Here is a 21,831-nt window from a genome sequence, read left to right as displayed (position 1 = left end):
ATATCTAGATTGCTAAAGAAATAAACTAATAAGGTATAAGCTATATAGAGGGCTATAACCTATTAAAATACTAGAGAGACTATAGGAGGTTATATTATAGGACTTTATTATTAAGTTATTAAAGTTAAAAGACCCTATTACCGGACAAGATTATAACGTAATCTTAGTAATAGTAGATAAGCTTATAAAGTAGAGATACTTTATAGCATATATAGAAGAGATATTAGTAGAAGATATCGCTAGAATCTATATTAAAGAAGTGTTTATAAGGTATAGAGCACTAAGTAAGATTATATTAGATAGAGATTTAAGATTCGTAATAGTATTTTAGGAGGTATTCTTAGCGGAATAAGGAGTTTGAGTAGTAACTTCTACCGTATATTATCCGTAGATAGACGGTTAAATAAAAAGATTAAACTAGACACTAGAGCAGTATCTAAGGCATTATATTAATTACGTATAGAATAATTAGGTATCGCTATTACTAGTTATATAGTTTATATATAATATAACACCTTAAGAAGGAATAGGTATATTACTATTTAAGGCGAATTACGGATATAAGCTAAGAATATTGTTATTATTATAGCAAGCGAAGAAAATAAGTAGTATAGTAAAAGAAAGAATAAAGACATTAATAAATTTTTATATAGACCTTACGGAATTAGTAAAGAAAGTATAAAAGAGAATAAAAAGTACTATAATGCTAAGAGATTTAAGGGACTAGATCTTAAGGAGGGAGATAAAGTATAGCTACTATATAAAAATTTCAAGAGTTAACAACTAAGTAAGAAGTTAGACTATATTAGACTAGGACCTTTTAAAATTAAGTAAAGGATTTCACTAGTTACGTCTAAGTTAAACCTACTAGCTAAAATAAAGATTTACCCTATATAGTATATCGCGATACTAGAGCTAGTATATAGGAATATTAAGCCACTAGTTTATAAAGCAGACATGTATAAAGGATAAGAAGAAGATAAATAGCAAATTTTAAAGATTATTAATTATAAGGACATTAACAATAAAATATAGTATAAGGTTAAGTAGATAGGCTATATTAAGACTACCTAGAAACTACTAGAGAATTTAAAAAATGCTATAGGAAAGGTATAGGAGTATTAGAAGAAATTAGGTTAGGTAGTATTAATAAAGAAGGATCGCTAAAGAATAAGTTACCTAAGGGGGACCTAAGAAGAGCAGTTACCAAACTATTTAGATCTGTTTCCTTCTCTATTAAAAGAGAATCTGTTTTTTTATTATTAAGTTCCTATAGACCCTATTCTATAAGTTTTTACTCTTTAAAACAGACCTTCTTATATACTTTCTTAAGACGGATTAACTAAGTAGACGCTGTAAGATAAGACTTAAGGGCCTGTTACTAAGTATTAGCAGCCTCCTATTTAGCGTCCTAAGAACGGCGTAATTTAGTAAAAGTAATAGATTGTTTATTATCTAGCCGCGTAGTAGTAGATTAAATATAAGACCCTAAAATAAATTAATTAGGGAACTAGATAACTATTAAGAGTAATAGGTTATATATATTTAGCATTAGAGACGGAGCGAATATTATAGGATAAATAAATATTTGCTTTAGTGTACTTTAAGTAAGAGGATAGTTATTATAAAGATGGGTTCGCCAACGTAATATAGACTAACCCCTCTTTTAAACAGCGAGAATATAGAGACGGTATAATCTTACTAAGAGATAATATCGTAGTAATAGTGTAAGTACGACAAGTAGTTAAGGAAGAAGAAATTGCTTTAGGTATAATAAGTAATAATATTAACTAAATTAATTAAATGGATATTATACCTCTAGTAAATAACTTAGAGATATTTAGAATCTTTAAGGACAAAGATAAAGAGGAGGGAGATAGTGTTACGGACGCTTTAAGTACAATATTATAACTACTTGGAGAAGAGATAGAAGAAGCTAGTTAGTTAATATAAGTATAGTCTAGAATAGAGCTAATAGAGCTATATAACGAGGAATAGTAACTANAGTTACGTAACGTAATCTATATAATCTATATAATCTATATAATCCGTAATAGAGTAGATAGAGTATATATATATTACATATAAGAAGGATTTTATAGGAGTATAGTTGTGTATTTAAGGACCCTTAATCCCTACCTAGATAGTTCCTTTCTTATAGTAATTCTTAGAATATAATTAGAGTTAATCTATTAGGCAACTACTCCACCAGTTATTATTATATTGTTAACTACTATACTTGCATTTCCTATATACCTAGCCTAATAACGAGCCTATTGTAGTTCCTGCTATAAGGTTCCGTTACAATAAGACTAGTTTAACTCAACTTATTAGCTTATTAAGTTAAATAGGTATTATTAGGGAGTTAAATATATAGGTAAAAGTGTTTCTAATAAAATTGCGAAAATTAAAGTTAAGCGCTATAGAGTTCCGCACTAAAGGCCCTTAAACGGCAGGGTAGACTTAAGGTTAGTAAATAGCTAATTAGTTAAAAAAAAGTGGCGTTTTCTTAGGCGGAGACTAGTGACATTTTAGTATTAGTAAGTGCGCCTTAAGTTCTACCCTTGCCGTTTAAGTCACTTACTAATGTGTTTTATTAGTTATCTAGTAATATTAGTTATCTAATAACCTTAAAAACTACCAAAAATTAGAAAAACTGCACTTTAATATCTTAATAATAGCTTAATAATAAATTCTAAATTTTTATAATTAGCCTTTTATACCTATATTAAGACTTTTAATAAAATTTTAGTATAATAAGCCTAGCCGTTATTAAGATATTAGGTTTTAGCCCCTAATTTTAAGCTAAATTATAATATCTCTAGAGCTATTTAATAGATTACTTTTTAAATCTAATAGAAGGTTTAAAATAGGTATAAAAGGCTAATTATAAAATTTTAGAATTTATTATTAAGTCATTATTAAGATATTAAGGTGCAGTTTTTCTAATTTTTGGTGGTTTTTGGGGTTACTAGATGACTAATATTACCGAATAACTGATAAAATACGTTAACGTGTTCCACCACTTAGTGAGCTATACTAGTTAGTAAGCCACCTTAAAAACTACAAAAAATTAGGAAATCTATGCCTTAATATCTTAATAATGGCTTAATAATAAATTCCGAAATTTTATAATTAGCCTTTTATACCTATTTTAAACCTCTTATTAAATTTAAAAAGTAATCTATTAAGTAGCTCTAGAGATATTATAATTTAGCTAAAAATTAAGAGCTAAAACTATAAGAGGCTAGCCTAACTAGAACGTATAATTATCTAATTAATAGTGTTACTGGTAAGTAGAAGGTAGAATAAGTTTTTATATATTAAAGGATAAATGCTTTTAACTACTTCTATTTAGAGACTAATTGCTAGTTCTTCTTTAGAGGAGAACTAGCTCCTTATATAATCCTTTTAAGACGCTAGTAAAACCCTTTACCCCTTATCTATTTAACTATGTCTTTTAGGACGTAGATAGAATATAAATAAGACCTCCTTTTGTCTTATCTAATATATACCTTTTAGGGAATTCCGTTATAATTGCCTCCCCTTTTAAGGTTTTAGTCCTTTAAGACTTCGCCTTTACTAAGCTTTTATAGAGTTCTAGCTAAAACTACTAAGGAAATTCTTAGTGGAAAGGTACTTTATAATGCAGCTTATAGCTAGTTCTTTACTAGTATAAAACCTTATTTTATCCTTAGTTCCTCTACTCTTCTCCTACTATAGTTCCTTATAATACCTTTATAATGGAACTGAAATAATAATAATAAAAATTAGATAGGATTTACCTTTCTTATTATAAGAGTTTGTTATAAGTTAATCTAGAGGTTATCCTATATAACGCGTTTACGAGCTACTATCCCTATTTACCTAAAATGGGTTCTAATAATAACGTCTTTATTTTAATTTTCTTCTAATTTATAAGCTGTCGCCTCTTATACGTCTTTTTATTAACAACACTATTTATCTTATCTCTTAGTAGACTGTTTCCTCTATATCTTTGCTTTTAGCTTCTATATCTCTAGCTGTTTTTTTTATAGCTGCTTTATTCTCTTTTTATAACACGTCTATAAGTAATAGGATCCCTACCTTATCTCTTATAACGATGCTAACTTCTTAAAGTATTCTCTTATTATAGCTTATGGTTCTTCTACGCGTCCCTAAACTAGTAGCAGTGTTATTCCTCTCTTAGTGACGCCCTAAATAGCGTTTATTACTCTTACAGTAGTTTCCCTAAAATGCTATTATCGCTATGTTTATGCTCTTATATAGGATCCTTTCTACATCTATAAGATGCCTTACTCCAGCGAAAATAAATCTAAGTGCTTTTATTACCGCAGTAGGAGAAAGACCTGCGTCCTAGTATTTCCTATCCCGTCTTATTTTAGATTTCGCTAATTATACTAGATTCCCGCTGTTTATGCGTATAAGACTTATAGGCTCTAACGCGCTATCTAAGATTTTTGCTAATACCCTAATAGTAATAGGTGGGGATAAAAGGTATCTTCCCTCGCTTATAGACTCTTTAATTTAATAAGGGTTTCTACTGCTATAAAGACGTAACGTTTTTAGATATATAGTGTCTAGGAGCGTATATGCGAATAGCTCGTCTTTATTAATAATAATATTTGTACTTTTATATAGGCTACTTTAGCTAGGTAAGTTTCTCTAGTAACTTGCTTAGAAACTATACTAACTCCTTTAGCTAACGTCTCTCTAATCCCTGTTTAGACGCCGATTTAGAACCTAGGGATACTAAGAATAGTAATAAAGGTTAAGATAAACGTTCTCCTCACTAGTCTCCTGCCTATACTAGTCCTTCTAGTACCCGTCGTTCTAAGAAGAATATTAGTAGAAGTACTAATAATTCTAGGGATAGAGGAGCTAATAATACCGTTAATAATGACGTTAAGATAGAAGAGGAGGCTCCTATTGCTGCTGCTAGTATTTAAGTTATTACCTAACTCTTTCCTTCTTCTTATAGAATAGCTTTATATAGTGCTTCTTAGGTGCCTCTAGGATGCCCTATTATTAGGAATTAACTTTATACTTTAGGGATGCCTTTATTCTAAGCTTTAGTAATAATTCTTATAAAGGTAGTGCACTACTATAATCCCCATATATAATAAACGGGTAGTGTTTTTATAGGTGCTTTACAATTTTTTAAAATTTTCGATTCTTTATAGGCTGTCCTTTTGCTCCTCTTTGTATTATTAACTTTACTGCGTATTTTTAGTGCTAGATTAAATACTCTTCTTTTATCCCTAGGGGGTCCTTCTAAATCCCTAAGGCCTCTTCTTATATTGCTACTGCTTATTCTTAAACAGCGTCTTCTTTAGACAGTATCCCTAGTAGTTCTCCTGTAGGTTTTATAGGCTTCCCTTTATAGGGTTCTAGGATCCCTATTATAATAGTGAAACGTTTTTGTTCTTAATGCCTATGCTTAACCTTATAGTTTTAATTTGTGGGGTCTTCCCTATTATCTCGTCTATGGTATATCCGGAACTATTACTAAATCTTTACCTTTAGTTCTTAGGAAGGTTTTAATTACGATATTATATTCTAGCTAAAGGTACTCCTTAGGTTCCTAACTGTTATACGCCTAAAAGTATCCTTTTTAATAGACTAAAAATTCGCGCTTTTTCTGGCGCTATCTTTAGTCTAAAATATCTTTTATATTCTATTCTAGTTCCCTATTAATTTTACTAGGTAGGGGTAGTTCTACACTATCTCTTCTCTAGTATCTTTAGCAAGGAAATATAAAATATAGGATATATTAGATAAGATTTTGGTAATTCTAATTTATAGGCTTAGTTTCCTTTAGTTTTCCTAACTATCTTAAAGGGTCTAAGCCACCGGTGATCTAGCTTCTTCTTAATGCGTTTTATTTAGATATTTTTTATAAATAGTAAGACTTCGTCTCCTATCTCGAATTCTTTCAGCATATATTTTTTATTATAGTACCTTTTTTATACGGCCTAGGCGTTTAGTAAGTGCTTTTTAAGTTCCTCTCTGCGAATTCTTATTTGCTTAATTCTTTTGGACGCTACTAGTGCCTCCCTTTTGGGAACGATATCCTTAATATTTTAAGGGTTATTTACTTTTACCCTAAACAATGCTTTATAAGGGGTCATTTTTATACTACTATAGATGCTTATATTATATACGTGCTACGCTAGAGCTAACCATAATATTTAATTATCCTATTAATAATTAATATAGCAGCGGAGGTAGTATTCTAATAACGTATTTAGACGCTTTATTAGCCCGTCTATTTACGGGTAAAAGGTAATGCTTATTCTTTACCGTATTTTTAATAAGAGATAGAATAAAGACTAAAATGTATTATTAAATACGGTACCTCTGTTAGATATAATTCCTCTTAGCGTACTAAATAAGAGCCACCGTTTTAAAAATAGGTCTGCTAATTCTGCTGCCGTGATTGTTATTATAATAGTAAAGTATCCTACAAACTTTATATACCTGTTAACGATTACTAGGATAGCGTTAGCAACCTCTCTAGTTCTTATTTTAGTAGGGGGTAAGCCTATAATAAAATCTATTATTAATTTTAATATAGGTCCCTATAGAATAGGAAGTACTAATAACTCACTGTATAGGCGATGCCTAGATATCTATATCCTTTAGCACGTATTATACCTTAATATATAGTCCTTAACCTCTTTAGACATTCTGTCCTAAAAGTATTTCCTTTAAACAGCCTTAAGGGTTTTATTAGCACCGTAGTAACCCTTAAGAGGGTCGTTATAGAAGACCTTTAGAATTTTATCTTAAATTGCTTGGTCCTTTAGGATATATATAGCACCCTTAAAGCGCAATAAACCCTTTTAGTCTTGCTACTATAGCTTTTTAATAACTCTGGCTAAGTTGGTCTTTACTATATCTTTTTACCTCTCCCTAGAGGCAAAGGCGTCCCTTTATTAAGCTTAAAGAAGAAGATTTAGAAAGGTTTTATATAGATTACTTACTTTTATTTCGCCTGCCGCTATTATAGACTTAAGGCGTAGCATAAGACGTTTTAAACTATTAGTGCTAGTAGATTCTCCTACCGTTATATAGTGTACTACGCTGCGGATAGGTATCTTACCTATCCCCCTTAGATCCAAAAACTCGTAGCTAATACGCCGTTAAGTTAAAGGTGCCGTAACACCTCTAGCACATTTCGTAGAATTCTCGCTAATTTTAGGGTACGCTAACTTTATAATATCTACTTAGTCTATAACCTAGTCTATAACTATATTCTACGGCTCTACAATTATATTGCTTTATAGCTACATTACTAGGACCTCTACCCTATTACGAAATTCTATAGTTCTAGAAAAAGAGTCTTTTTTCTTTTTAAGCAAATTTTGCAATATAGGGATTATTTCCCTTATACTATCCTAGATTCTCCCTATCTTATAATCCGGACGTCTTAATAACCTATTAGCAGGATTTGTCTTTTCTAGGTAGTACGTAATTTTAAAGTTATACTATAATAGTGCCTCTACCTATCTTGCTTATTAACCGCTTAATACCTTTATAGTTATAAAGTATTTTAGGTTGTTATAGTCTATAAGGACTTTAATAGGATAATTGCTTCCCATATAATAATATCGCTAGTGCTTTATTACTGTAATTATTACGAGTAGCTTTTAGTTATATATTATATAACACTACTCTATAAGGGTTATTTTTCTTAACTAAAACGCCATAGGATGCCATTCTCTATCTTTTAATTAAGATATAATTGCCCCTAGGGTAAAGCCGGATATATCCGTTTTAAGGTATATATATAGCTCCTAGTAGAAGTATATTAGGATAGGCGCCGATATAAATAAATCCTTTAACCAATCTATTACCTATTTAATAGCTTCCCTAAATATAAAGGGTCCTAACTTCTTGCTATTCTTAAATCCTTTTAATAGATTAGTAATTAGGAGTATTACTTATAAATAGTAAATAATAAACCTTTGGTAGAAGTTTGCCGTGCCTAAAAAAACCTATACTTCTCTAAACGTTATAGGGTATGGCCATTCCCTAATAGCATCTACCCGGCTTTTCTCTATTAATACTTCGTCGACGCTAATAATAAAGCCTAGAAAATTAATGCTAGTAATATAGAAAGGGCATTTTTTTAGGTTTATATAGAGCTTGTATTCCCGTAGTCTTTCTAGTACTATTTATATATAGTGCGTATATGCTTTATAGTTATTAGAGTAAACTATAATGTTATTAAGGTAGACTATATATATCGTATCTAATAGGCTTAATAATACCTTATTAATATAGGCCTAAAATGTCGCCAGTGCGTTAGTGAGCCTAAATAGCATTATTAGGTACTTAAAGTGGCCGTACTATATTCAGAACGCCGTTTTCTACTTATTGCCGGCTTTAATCCGGATTCAATAGTATATATCTTTTAGATTTAGTTTCGTGAATATTTTTACGCCTAATAGCCTATTAATAAGCTCCCCTATTAAGGGTAGCGGGTAGCAATTCTTTATAGTAATCTTGTTAAGCGCCTAATAGTCAATATAGAGGTAAAGGGTCCCGTCCTTCTTTAGTATAAATATAATTGGTACCCCTACTAGGCTTATAGAGGGCCGAATCTATCCTTTCTAAAGATTATCTACTATATACTAATATAATATAGCCAGCTTATTTTCTAATAAGTTATATAGTGGTCTAAAAGGAGGTTGCTTATCCCCTATATTTATCTTATACTTAACTAATATAGGGTTAGGTAAGGTTTATATAGCCTCTTTATTAGAAACCTCTTATAGGTTTATATATTCCTGCGGAATCTCTAGTTCCTTAACTACGTATAGCCGGATATCCAAAAATAAATACCCTATGTCTTTGTTTTTGGGGTTAAGAGTGGCATATATAGTATATACCTACCCTTCTTCTTATATATAGCTTAGGAAAGTCTCTTAATCCTTAACTATAATGCGTAATTAAAACTTCTGGTATTAATATAAGACTAAAGGCCAATTAATATCTGAATTAACTTGGCGAAGCTATAGGTATCTTAGAATAAGGTTATACTCCTTAATTTCTGCGGCGTAGAAGCGTATTTTCTATATATCCTATAGACCGTCGCGGTCTTAGCTAGCAATAGGAAATGTCTATTCCCTATAGCACGGAATCTAGTGGCTTTTAATACTTTAAACAGTACGCACCTATAAGCCGCTAAGGTCTAAATCTAATTCTTTTACTAGTAATTAAGAAATGAACCCTATACTCGCGCCGCTGTTTATAAGGTAGTCTTATGTTACTTATTTATTATTAACTTAAATAGAGACAGGAATAACCATACGGTAGTTTACTCCCTCCTTCTCTTACTAGCCTAGTGTAAGGGAGTAAAGATTTACTAGGCTATCTCTTTTTCTAATTAGGCTGACTTTTGCTTCTTTTACTAGTAGAAGCAGCTTATATAGCCCTTTTTGCCGCAGTTATAACAGGTATATATCTCCTAGTTCCTCTCCTACGGATTAGGTCTCTACCTATTATTATTTTAGGGTTAACTAGCATTGCTCTAGGGCTGCGAGGCCTGCTCGCGTTATCCTTCCGTAGAGCGGTTAGGTTAGAATCTGCCCCTATTATTAAAGCTAGGTCTAGTCCTATGCTCTTTATTATTAGCGTCTCGTTCCTTTTACTTACCTAAATAGTCTCTTTTAGCATTCTTAATCTAAGTAGCTTTAGAGATAAGCTTTTCTTAAAAGGTAGGAATTTCGCCCTTTTCTTATATGGCCTATTAAATCTTAGGTTATAGCTTAGCGAGTAGCTAGTAAAGTCATATAGCGTTATCCTATAGATTTAAGTAGGGTATATTATCTTTTAGTTCTTCTAAGTAGTTTATAAACTAGACTACAGTCTAACCATCCTATTATTTGGTATTATGGTATCGCTAGTTATAGTCTATCCCTTAATTAGTAGGGTCTTAGACCTAATTAACTAACTAGGTCCTAAGTTTACTAAATTTAAGGGGTATAGTAAGTTTTTTCTTATAGCGTGTCTATAAACTCTTAACGGTGCTATATAGGAAGGTAGAAGTAATTAATATCTAATTATACTCATTGGGGTAACGTTTTAGATCTAGCCGAAACTTAGTTTTATATTAATAGATAAAATAATTATAGTTCTGGAGACTATTACTATAGTACTTATTAGGTTCCTTTACGTAAAATTTAGGTTTTTCTAACGTTATAGTGTAGTGTGGCGTTACCCCTTTAAGTCCGCTTCATGTCTAGGGTGTCTATACTTCCCCTAATTGTCCTTATAATTGTTCTTAGTAGTTTTAATATGCTTATCTTAATTGTATTTCTAACTCCTTTATTTTTTATAGGGTCTCGTATAGTAACCTCTTTAATAATTCCCTAGTGGTAATTGTTTCTAAGGGTCTTACAAAGTTAGACGGACTAGCCGTGGCTTCTTTATAGGAAGAGGGAATGCGCTCCTTTAGGGAGACTCTTTAAGCCTCTTGTAATAAGGGCGTTACTTTATAGGGTATAGGAGTATAGTCCGTTATTGTTAATTAATAGCCGTACGTTCCTAACGGATTATAAGTAATTAGAATTGTAAGAGGCTAGCCTAATTAGAACGTATAATTATCTAATTAATAGTGTTACTGGTAAGTAGAAGGTAAGTTAAAGGTACATTAAAGGTAAGTAGAAGGTAGAATGAGTTTTTATATATTAAAGGACAAATACTTCTAACCACTTCTATTTAGAGACTAATTGCTAGTTCTTCTCTAGAGGAGAACTAGCTCCCTATATAATCCTTCTAAGACGCTAGCAAAACTCTTTGCCCTTTATCTGTCTGACCGTGTCTTCTAGGACGTAGATGGAACATAGATGAGACCTCCTTCTATCTTATCTGATATGTACCTTCTGGGGAATTCCGTTACAAAACCCTAATATCTTAATAACGGCCAGGCTTATTACGCTAGAATTTTATTAAGAGTCTTAATGTAGGCACAAAAGGCTAATTATAAAATTTCGGAATTTATTATTAAGCCGTTATCGAGGTATCAAGGTGCAGTTTTTCCGATTTTTGGTAGTTTTTGGGGTGGCTCACTGACTGGTGTGGCTCACTGAGTTGTGGAACACGTTACTATTATGTGGGCAGGAGATTAATAGTTCGTATATATTGTATCGCTAAGTTCTTCGAAACAAATTCAAACAAAGTAATTTCCCAAACATAAATACTCTTCACACCACATTTCTCTACAAACACCGCTGCAGATAAACTACCACTAGGACGCTACGCTGCTCACCCCATTGACACCCTATTAAACTCTGCATTATCCTATAAGCGACATGCCACCTCGCTTCCCAGCCTACCACTATGGTGTCCTAAAATGCCAATAACCCGTCAATCACAATCATGCCACAGGTAACCGGTGTTTGTAGCATTGTGCTAGGAGACCTGCGTCGGTCGGTGGTCGGGGCCTGGAAAACCTGCGAGATACCAGGTACAAGCACATTGAACAAGAATCGCGGCAGATGCGGTAGATACATTGCATTATGTCGTCAGTCTTTTAGGTGGAACAAATTGCCTGAGACGTTTGGCGAGGGAAAGATAGGGTATGGTGATCGGGACTCATGGCACGGCAACTGTAATGAAAAAAAAAGCGAATATCGAAAGGTAATCAAGGGGGGGCAATCACTTGTTCGACAAAACTAGGAGTTGACTGCTGGTTTCTTTAAACTCTGGTAGAAGAACCTACATCATGGATTATGTCTTTTACGTGAGTTGACTGCTCTCTTCAAGGACACATCCGTACTGCAAAGCATGAAACAGAAAAAAGCACTACTCGCGGCTATTGGGCTCCAAGGCAGCGATGAAGATATCGGAGATACCCTGCAATATCAAGTTCCAAAGGCCTAATCAGCCAGGTACTGGGATATGGACGAGATTCAAAAGAGGCTGGCGGCTAAAGTGAGGAATTGAAGAAAAGGCGGTGTAACTATAAATGAAGGATATTACATAGGCCCAAATGTGTTAAAAGCAAGCATTTTGGTTCAAAGCCGGCTAATTGGCCAATTTGCTCGGATAGGCAAGGTTTTCGGATTTGGTAGGTCGAAGCTTCTGTCCTCGCGCCATACCTAGATAAATTAAGTCAGCAACTCGTAGACGACCAAGGCAAAGCCAGACAATATTTTAGCTATTCCAGCTTACTTCTGCCTCGTATTTCTCCTCCCGAAGACCGCCTTGCCTCTTCCTAGAGCTCTCGAAGCTATTATAGTCTACGATATTCTCCGGTGTCTGGCGCGGTGTTTCCATTGCTAGAGATTCTTCACAGCATGCCAAAGGTTCCAGTGTGGACAGAAAACCGAGGACTTGTGTGAGGCTCTGATGGCACATGGCGAGCTCCATCCTCCGGTGCACCAATTTTTCGTAGTCGTTCAGGACCCACCGAAACCTATGCCTGATTCCGACATGATGCCCATGCTCGAGGTCCCCACTCACTCCCCCAGTATAACGGCTGATCTGATAGAGCGCATTCTTCGTGTCGGAGATGGTTCTTCTGATCCAAGCTAGCTTGTCTGGACTGTTGGAGAGGGCGAATTTGACGGATGGAAGGTAGAGTAAGCGCTCCGTTTCCGCAAGGTCGATCTGGACATGCCGGACTAGGCGGACGAAAACTTCGTTCTCAGACGCGACTTCGTGGAGCTTTTTAGCACGAACAGCGAATTCGGAAAACTTGTATGCTCCAGCGACTGCGCTTAAGGCAGCGCCGACGCCGATGGCTTCCAGGAGACCCTTCTTGGCCATTCGGGACCGAAAGCTTTGGAAGATGAGGTGATGGTGGTCGAGCTGTAGCGAGGCAATGCGTTGACGTAAGTCGCAGAAAGAGCGAATTAGCTACGAGGGAGCTGAGCAGGAGACGCGCGCTGTGGTGTTACGGCACTGGCAGAAAACGGCAGAACTTGGCAGAACTTGGCAGACAGCTGTAGTCACGTGACTAGAAGATTGTATAAAACTCCGAGTGGCGCTGCCTGTCATTTTCTCCTTTCCTTTTCTCTAGCTTTGGATCTTCGTTAATAGACAATCCAATCGTACAGGTTTGCATGCATCCTTCTTGCCATGCTCGTGCCTTGATTGACCAAGTCGCTAATAATAGGCGCCTTATTAAATAGCTTATAGGCCGTAGTATTAACCATATGAATAAATACGAATTCCTACTACTATATAGGTAGGCTAGGTAGGTAGCACTATATTAGAACAGTATATGGGTAGGATTTGCGGCTGCTAGCCCAGTTTTGTATGGCCCCAATCGCGTACTAATATAGTTATCCCATGCGCCGTTGAGGTGCTCCTTTAAATAGGGCCCGTACGTGAATACCAAAACATTAACAATAGAATCTTTTTTTTAATGTCTATTGTATTGTACTACGTACAATACTATGCATGCAGCCTCTAAGCTATGGCGCTATAGTTCTATATATATGTATAAGGGATATTATTGCGGTCACCTCGGGTTGCCCTTAGGGTAACCCCCAGACGTCCATCGGTTACGTGCCTCTGGCACATACCCGTAGTATATAGTCTCCACAATCCTAGAGGTCTTACCTCCTTAAGGATTTGTCTCTCTTACCAATCTATCCTATTCTATAATCGTGTCCTTATAGCCCCTTGTCTATAAAGTTCCCTTATATTTAAATCCTTTCTACTCTATTAAAAAGGGCAGCTAGCTTAAAAACTAGATTATTTTTTATATCTTTATTTATATCTACTATCCTCCCTTAAAAATCTCGAGATAACCTAAATAGAAACTCTATAAATACCTTATAGAAAGCCGTCGCGCTAAGGTAAAAAGGTCCCTTTAATAGTAAGAAATTGCGACAATATAAACCTTTAGGTAAGATAGCTAAATAAGCCCTAATACTTAGATGCGCTAGGAGCTTAAAGACTCTTATATACTAATAGTTACTAGCAACGCTAAGGAAAATATAAATACCCTCTATAATGGCCGCAATACTACTAAAAAGTAGCCAAAAACCCTTTAGCCCCACATAGGCTAATTAGAAGATTAAGCGCTAAAAGTAATTTTTATAATAAAGCCTTATAGGAAATACTACAGTAGACTTATTAATAGGCTGGGTATATAGGTATAGAATAGTCAACAATATAAACATAACTGGTAGAGTAGTTGCCTAATAAATTAACTCTGATTATATTCTAAGATTTATTATAAAGAAGAGAACTATCTAGGTAGGGACTATAGTCCTTTAAGTATATAATACTACGCCAAAGAAATATACTAAGTACGTTAGTACGTTAGTATATTAATACGTCCTATATTTCTACGTTCCTACATTTCTATATTCTAAACTTATAATATAACTCTTAGAATCTTGTTATTGGGGAAAACACAGCCAGATTTAGAGGTTCCCCCCCCGTTTTAGGAGGCAGTTTCTCCTCACTTAAACCTATATCTATCGCCGCTTTTATAATATACTAAGCATACTAAGGACGGCAGGGTCTCCCTTACTCACCCACTAAACCTAGAATCGCGCGTGCAACCCTATAACGTACCTCTTAAAGCTCCCTAAACGTCCCTCGGCAGCTAACGTTATTTAAGAAGCTATAAACATCCACCGCCTACTTTTATCCTTATCCTCTATTAAAAGCACTACCCTTATATAACAAAACCTCCCTTCTACACTATACTCCTTTAACCCCTTTCCCACAGTAGCTATATATGCATTTTCCCTTACTATTATATCATTTACTTCTAATACTTAATTTCTAGGTTTCTACCTATAAGGTTTTTTTACCCTATCTCGCTCTTAAGAACGCCAATCTCCTATAAAGCCTTTTTTAGCGTTCCCATTAACAGCAGTTGCTTTTAAGCTAGCTTCTATATATATGCAACTAGCAGCTACTAAAGCACTAAAATACTACGCGTTTAACCACTATACCCTCTTAAAGTAAAAAATAGAAAAATATAGATCTAGCCTTTAGCTTAGACTCCAAACTAGACAAGCCGTTTTATTCTAAGCCAGCTTTAAACTTAAATTTAAGCTCTAACTTTAGAGCTAGGGAAGACGCTAATTTTAAGGAGGAATATTTATAGAAGAGGATTGCGTATTATAAGGACTAAGAAAGGGCAAAGTTAAAATAAAGCCCTGGTTTACTTCTCTTGTTAAGCATAAGTTCTAGAATTAGGAAAAGTTCGTTTATATTTAAACTAAAATTTACCCTATAATACTAACGATTTATATTTAGGTTCTACCTAAAAGTTAAGTCTAACTTAACCGAGGCCCTTTATTAATATATAGCCGATATATTTAAAATATACCTCAAATAACGCGTAAAGAATTCTTAAATTAAAAAGGAAAGTATAATCTAGGCGTATTAGAGACGAATACTATACAAATTTATAGATATAGTAGGCTATAGTATAAACAATGGCGCAAAACTTAATATACAAGATATAGATAATCTTTAATTTTTTTAAAAAAAAATCCTAGCTAATTTATTACAGTAGATCCTAACCTACTTAACGCTAATATATAAGCTGGATACGTTAAAGAAAGAAAAGGATATAATATATATATAGGACTTATATATAATTATTAATGCCCATTAAATAATAGACGCGAAGCCTTACTATAGTTGTTTTTAAGTGCAGATAGAAGTAATCCTCTTTCTCTTTAGTACTACGGCAACAAGACCCTAAGCTCTTATTAAAAGTTTAAGCGTAAGAGGCTCTAATAAAGCGCTTTTATATAAATATATCATAATCCTAAAAGTTCGCGATGTAAAAAACTTTAATTAAACTATAACTATTGCCCTTATAAGTCTTATATATATTAAGAATTCTAAAGGCATAGGTAGATAGTATATAGCGACGTTAATTAAAGACGGCGTAAATGGTGCTAATAGACCTATAGTAAAAGGTTCATTTTCCGTCTTAAAAATATCCTAGCTTTTTATATCCTATCCCATCTTATAAGCCTTGCCATCGCAAATAATATATTTTAACGCCATTACACTTTACTAGAAGAGATTTTTAGACTCGAAATCCTAGTAAAAAAAGAGTATCTTAAAGTAAAGTTTAAGAAGGAGACAGAGAAACAACCTATTTTTTAAGATATTAAGATAATAGCTAGTTATAGGGGAGTATTAAATACTAAAGCATTCCCTTACTAGAAATGCCACGATTACTATATATAGTTAGGCCGAGTAGCTAAGTTTAAATAATTGCTTAAACTTTACTAGTTATAACGAGTATCTAAAAGGAAATTAAATAGTAAGTGTCTAATTTAATATAAGTGCATATATTAACTAAGTTTTTTAGGCGCCCTTACTCTAAAAAAGCAAAATTAGATAATAGGTTATTACGGCAATACCTACTAACGGTTTTATTTACCTAATTTAATTAAGCGCGATTTATAGTTAATTTACTTTAGGACTCTATTATAGGACGACCTTATCTAATATACTATATAGATAGGGATTTTAAGGGATAAGTAGGCCCCTATAGGTCTAACTAATAAGTAAAAGCTTAAATTCTAGCTAGAACTTAATTAACACCTTAATATTTTATAGCTTTATAAGAAACAAGAGCGATATAAGCAAAAGATTAAAAGCCGGGGATATTACCCTATTAATACTATAAAGGGAACAAAACTATATAACTGTTATAATAAAGCCAGACGTAAACTTTATAGTATTATAAACGTCCTACGCAAATAAAAAGAGGACTAGGTTATTCTTGATTTTTATAACGCCATTAACGATTATAATATTAAAAGATAACTTAGGAGTAGCGTTAGGACGGAAATTCCCACCCGTTTAGCTATATAGTATAAATTTTACAAACATACTGCTATTGCTAAACTACTATCTTAGCCGCTAAATAAGCTTAAAGAAGGACACGCTATAAAACTCCATATAAAGTTTATCCGCAATCTTATTAAGTATTATAATTAATAAAAGAGTTAGCAGAATAGGATCCTAAATAAGGCTATTAGATTTTAACTTAGGTTTAAAGTAGACTAAAGTATAATAGGTGTAAAAAGAGGTGTAAGTAACGCTAATACTAGTACCTATTAATAGGCAAAGCGGTAGAAAGAATAGATTAGCTTAGACTCGCCTTTTTAAAAAAAACCCGGATAAAACGCAGAGCGCAATCCCAATTAAGAAAGAGGGTGTTAAGATAATATAGCTGCCGTATTTTATAACGTTTACTAATCTTATTTACCTTATCTGCATTAATAATAACTAACTCTTAACGTTAAGGCAGACCCGCCTATTTATAAAGAAGGATATACTATAAAAGTATCTTAATAATTACGTTATAGAAGAAGTGTTTAGGTAGGGGTTCTACTATAAGCATCCTTATTGCTTAGAGTAGATTAAATAACTTAAGTATTTTAAAAATCACGTAGCCCTTATATATGGCGTATAGCATCCAATTAAGAGGTACCGCTAGGTAAGTCGCCTTACCTATACGAGAATCCTATACTAACCTTCTAGTACCTATAAAAAGGTATATAACTAGTAAATTTAGAACTATACGTTCCTTATATATGGAACCTTTTATTAATTATTACGCGCTAATCTTATTATTCTTTATCGCTTTTTATTTATTTTGTTAGTCTATTATCTAATCCTATTTTAGTATCTAATAGAATAAATAGGGATCTTATAAATAGTATACCTTAATTAGCTAATCAATCTTATCTAAAATTTTATAAAGTTATACTTACGTTAAGAGGCTTAGTAACGAAATACGCCTCCTAATATATTAAAAGGGATTGCTATAAAGTAGAAGAATATAATTATACTTTTTAGATAAGGGCTACTAACTAGATTCTCGGTTAATTACTTTATAAGTCTTACTATATTCTCTACTAACAATTTGCTAACTAATTAAGTAGACTAATAAAACTAACCTTATAAATACACCACTATATAAAGCCTAGTAGATAAAATACATTTCCTAAATTAATAGAATCTAGTATAAAGAGTAATTGTATAATACTTTAGTATATTTAAGATGCCTTAGAATTATATAACTCTACCATTATTAGCATTAACAAAATATCTTTTAGGAAATAATTTACTATCCCCTATTATTAGTAAAGGGAACTCTCCTAATACGTTAAATATTTATTTAACATTTTATATATATTACGGCACCGTAACGCGTAACCTGGACAGAGAGACTAGTCAGGGGTTCGGCTAAGGACTTGGCGTTATAACGCGTATATATTACGCCTCTACCTCCTATATATACCTCTCCTCTTCTCCTTAGCTTAGTATCTTCGTAATATAGTATTCTATAAGCTTTAGTTTAGAGGCATTTATACAAGCCGTAATATTATACTAAGCTTACCCTACATTGCCTGGGAAGGCCTTAATAATATCCTACCCTAAAAGAAACTTCATCTACAACGACGTGTTAACGCGCTATACTTAGACACTAAAACAACTCTATATTGCCTGGGAAGGCCTAGATAATATCCTACCTTATAAGCTAAATAGGACTAGACCTATACCCTCAGAATTAAAACCAAAGCGTATAATACCGATAAACCCTAGAAAGCTAATAGTGGCGCCTAAAGCTAGCTTATTTAAGAGAGCTGCCTCTACCTAAGAGAAACCTAAGATCCAATTAGGATTAGAAATTAAAGATAATAATAACGTTATAGACGTACGCAAGTAAATTCGCGCCCTTGTAGCTAACTAGGAAGCTAATTATCTAGAGGTAAGAAATATATAAGAGACTCTATAAGAGATTCTAGAAAGCCTCGCGGCTTTATAAAATAGCCCAGCTTCCCCTTCTTAAAGCCCTAGCCAACCTATTTACTCTACTAAGTATAATATACTAGGGAGTACGGATATAATAACAAAGTAATTAAAGTCCGTTAAGCTTTCTAACCTCCTACTACTATCTAACAGGATAGACCCTACCTTTAAGAATTGGAGGATTTAAGTACGAGGAAAGCTCCGTATTAACTATAACTATTTCCTTTCTAAAGAAGCTAAAATGCTCTACCTCTTTGGTTAAACTACTAGGGACGCCTAACGGCACCTTTAAACCAAGTTTAAGGACAAATCCCCTGTCCGATTTATATTTATTAATAAGATAATATAGTACCTAGCTACTATCTACGTTAACCTAAACAAAGTATAGGATGCCTAGTATAACTATAATTACCTAATAATAAAACTAAACTAACCCTTTGCTAAATTCCAAACTTAATTCCTATACTTTATAGAAGAAGGCTAAGTCCCTCTTAAAAATTACTAATTAGACCTATATAATAAACTAATAATTAGGCTATAAGAAAAGATTATAGTAACCTTAGACGATTTGCCAAACTATAAAAGACTTACGGCTTGTTGCCTATTATTAGATTTAGAACTAAAGCGAATTAACGCCTACCCTAATTAGCAGAAGCAGCCCTAAAACCTATTAACTATACCTATAGGAGCTAGAGTAGGAAGACAAGTTATAATAGTCTCTACTCTAAAAGCGTTTACTACTACGCATCCGCGAGCCTCGCCTAACCTATTACGTACTACGCCCTTAACTAGTAATCGCCGCAATACCCTAATTAACCCTACCACGGTTATATACTATAACTACGATAAGGATAGTTACTTTACCTTATCTTGCTTAGAGCTAAAGGATATAGACGATATTAAGGAGATAGAGGAAGAAGAGACGTCTAACAAGTCAGGATAAGAAGAACTTTAGGGAAAGACTCCCCCCTAGGGTATCCTATTAATCTTAAAGAGATTAATTTAAGTTAGTTAATAGGTGGAAAACACTTTACGGTTCTATATACAGTATCTTAAAATGGATATAGTGTTAATATAACCGCCCTTATTAATACTAAAGCAAATAGTTTTGCCTTTATAAATACTGCCTATATAAATAATGTTGCTAAGTTTCTAAATATAAAAGCCACTAGACTAGAGAAGCCTGTCTAAGTAAGAGGATATAACGGTTAGGCTAGTAAGCCAGTTACCTACGTCCTAAAGTTGCATATCGCTTTTAACAGATAACGCTAGTATGGTATTCCCTTTTACATCCTAGACCTAGGGTCCTATAATATAATCCTTAGCCGAAAATAGATATCCTATTTTAATATTTAGCTAAATATATAATAAAGATAATTTGTCTAGCCAGAGGATAGACTAAAATTACCTTTCTTTATTAAGGAAATCCGAACTGATTATAAAACACTAGCCGCAAGGGCTAACCCTACCTATTAGTAGGATGTTAGGGACCGCGACCTAGCCTTTACCTAAGAAGATGCCCGTCGCGAGGCCGGAAGGAACTCTTTTATACTAATAAAGATACTCCCCTAGAGCGCTACAGTTAATAGAGACTCTACGTACGGTAGTAGGATAGATAGCGACGTAGACAATGTCTAAATTACGTAGATCTAACTAATATAGAAGAGAACATACCAATAGGACATAAGAGATAACCTCTAAAAGATGCAATAGGAGCTAAAAGGAGTAATAATAACGCCTTTACCCCGGAAGCCCCTAAGGTCCTATACACCCCCATTATTATATAACCCCCCTATAATAAATATCGCGGTAATTAGCGCTATAGCATTCCACTTTAATATATATAGGAGGGATAACGAGGTTTTTATAACTAGCTTATATAAAATTAAGCAGATTATTAACAAGAGGGAAGAAAAGGTAGCTAAGGAAACTAATAAGGAACTAGTTAAACGCCTCCTCCCTACTGTTTATATGGGATATAAGAATGTATTCTTAAGAGCGGCTTTAGATAAGTTACCTTCTTACCGGATATACAATTATAAGATTTAATTAGAAGCCAATAACTCGCTAGGATATAGCCCTCTATACTAATAATTAATGGATAAGCTAAAAGTAATAAAGTAGTACTTAATTAAGAACCTTAATAAAGGGTTTATCGAGCCAAGCTAAGCCCCTTTTACTTCCCCTATCCTATTTATAAAAACGCCTAATAGAGGCCTTTGTTTCTGTATTAACTATTAAAAGCTAAACGCTATTACTTAAAAGGATTAGTATTTTATTCCTTTAATTAACGAGACCCTTACACATCTAAGCTAGGTAAAGATCTTTACCAAACTTAATATCCGCCAAGCTTTTTATCAAATTAGGATAGACCCTATATTTAAAGATTTAATAACATTCCGTATTTATTACGGGTCCTATAGATATAAAGTCCTTCCTTTTAAACTATTAAATAGGCCAGCTATATACCAAAGGTATATAAACAATGTCCTTTTTAACTACCTTAATGAATTCTGCACAGCATACCTGAACAACATCCTTATATACTTAGACGACGAACTTAAGCATAAAGTTTATATAAAAAAGGTCTTAAAGAGACTACGGAACATAGGCTTATAAGTTAATATTAAGAAATGCAAATTTAGAGTAAAACGTATAAAGTAACTTAGGTTTATTATTACTATAGAAGGAATTAAAGTTAATCTTAAGAAGGTTAAAGTAATCTGTAACTAGAAACCCCCTTATACCGTAAAAGGGATCTAGTCCTTCCTTAGTTTTTATAACTTCTATTACTAGTTTATCTATAACTACGGAGTTATAGCTAAGCCTCTTATACGACTTACCTGGAAAGACACGCCCTTTATCTTTAATAGTAACTATATAGAAGCCTTTAAAGAGTTAAAAGAGCGGCTTATCTCTTCTCTAATTTTTTATTACTATAACCTAGACCTTAAATTAATATTAGAAACGGACGCTTCTAATAGAGTTATAATAGGAATCCTATTACAGCTACATTAGGACGGCGAATAGTACCCTATTACCTTCTTTTTAAAAACAATAAAC

The 21,831-nt window shown here is 33.3% G+C and overlaps 1 protein-coding gene across 1 annotated transcript; it reads right to left on the bottom strand.

Annotated features, from left to right (window-relative positions):
* Positions 1-12,318: 12,318 nt before the first annotated feature.
* On the bottom strand, positions 12,319-12,735 carry K441DRAFT_455880 (uncharacterized protein; the record flags this gene model as incomplete). The annotated part of the gene is made up of 1 exon (XM_067641736.1): positions 12,319-12,735. A coding segment is annotated over one exon (417 nt), but the record flags the coding sequence as incomplete, so codon positions are not given.
* Positions 12,736-21,831: the final 9,096 nt, after the last annotated feature.

Source organism: Cenococcum geophilum (genome assembly GCF_001692895.1).
Source record: "Cenococcum geophilum 1.58 unplaced genomic scaffold K441scaffold_41, whole genome shotgun sequence".
NCBI classification, from domain to species: domain Eukaryota; kingdom Fungi; phylum Ascomycota; class Dothideomycetes; order Gloniales; family Gloniaceae; genus Cenococcum; species Cenococcum geophilum.
The sequence above is the reverse complement of the archived record's forward strand: the minus strand, read 5'-3'. Positions and strand labels throughout refer to the sequence as shown.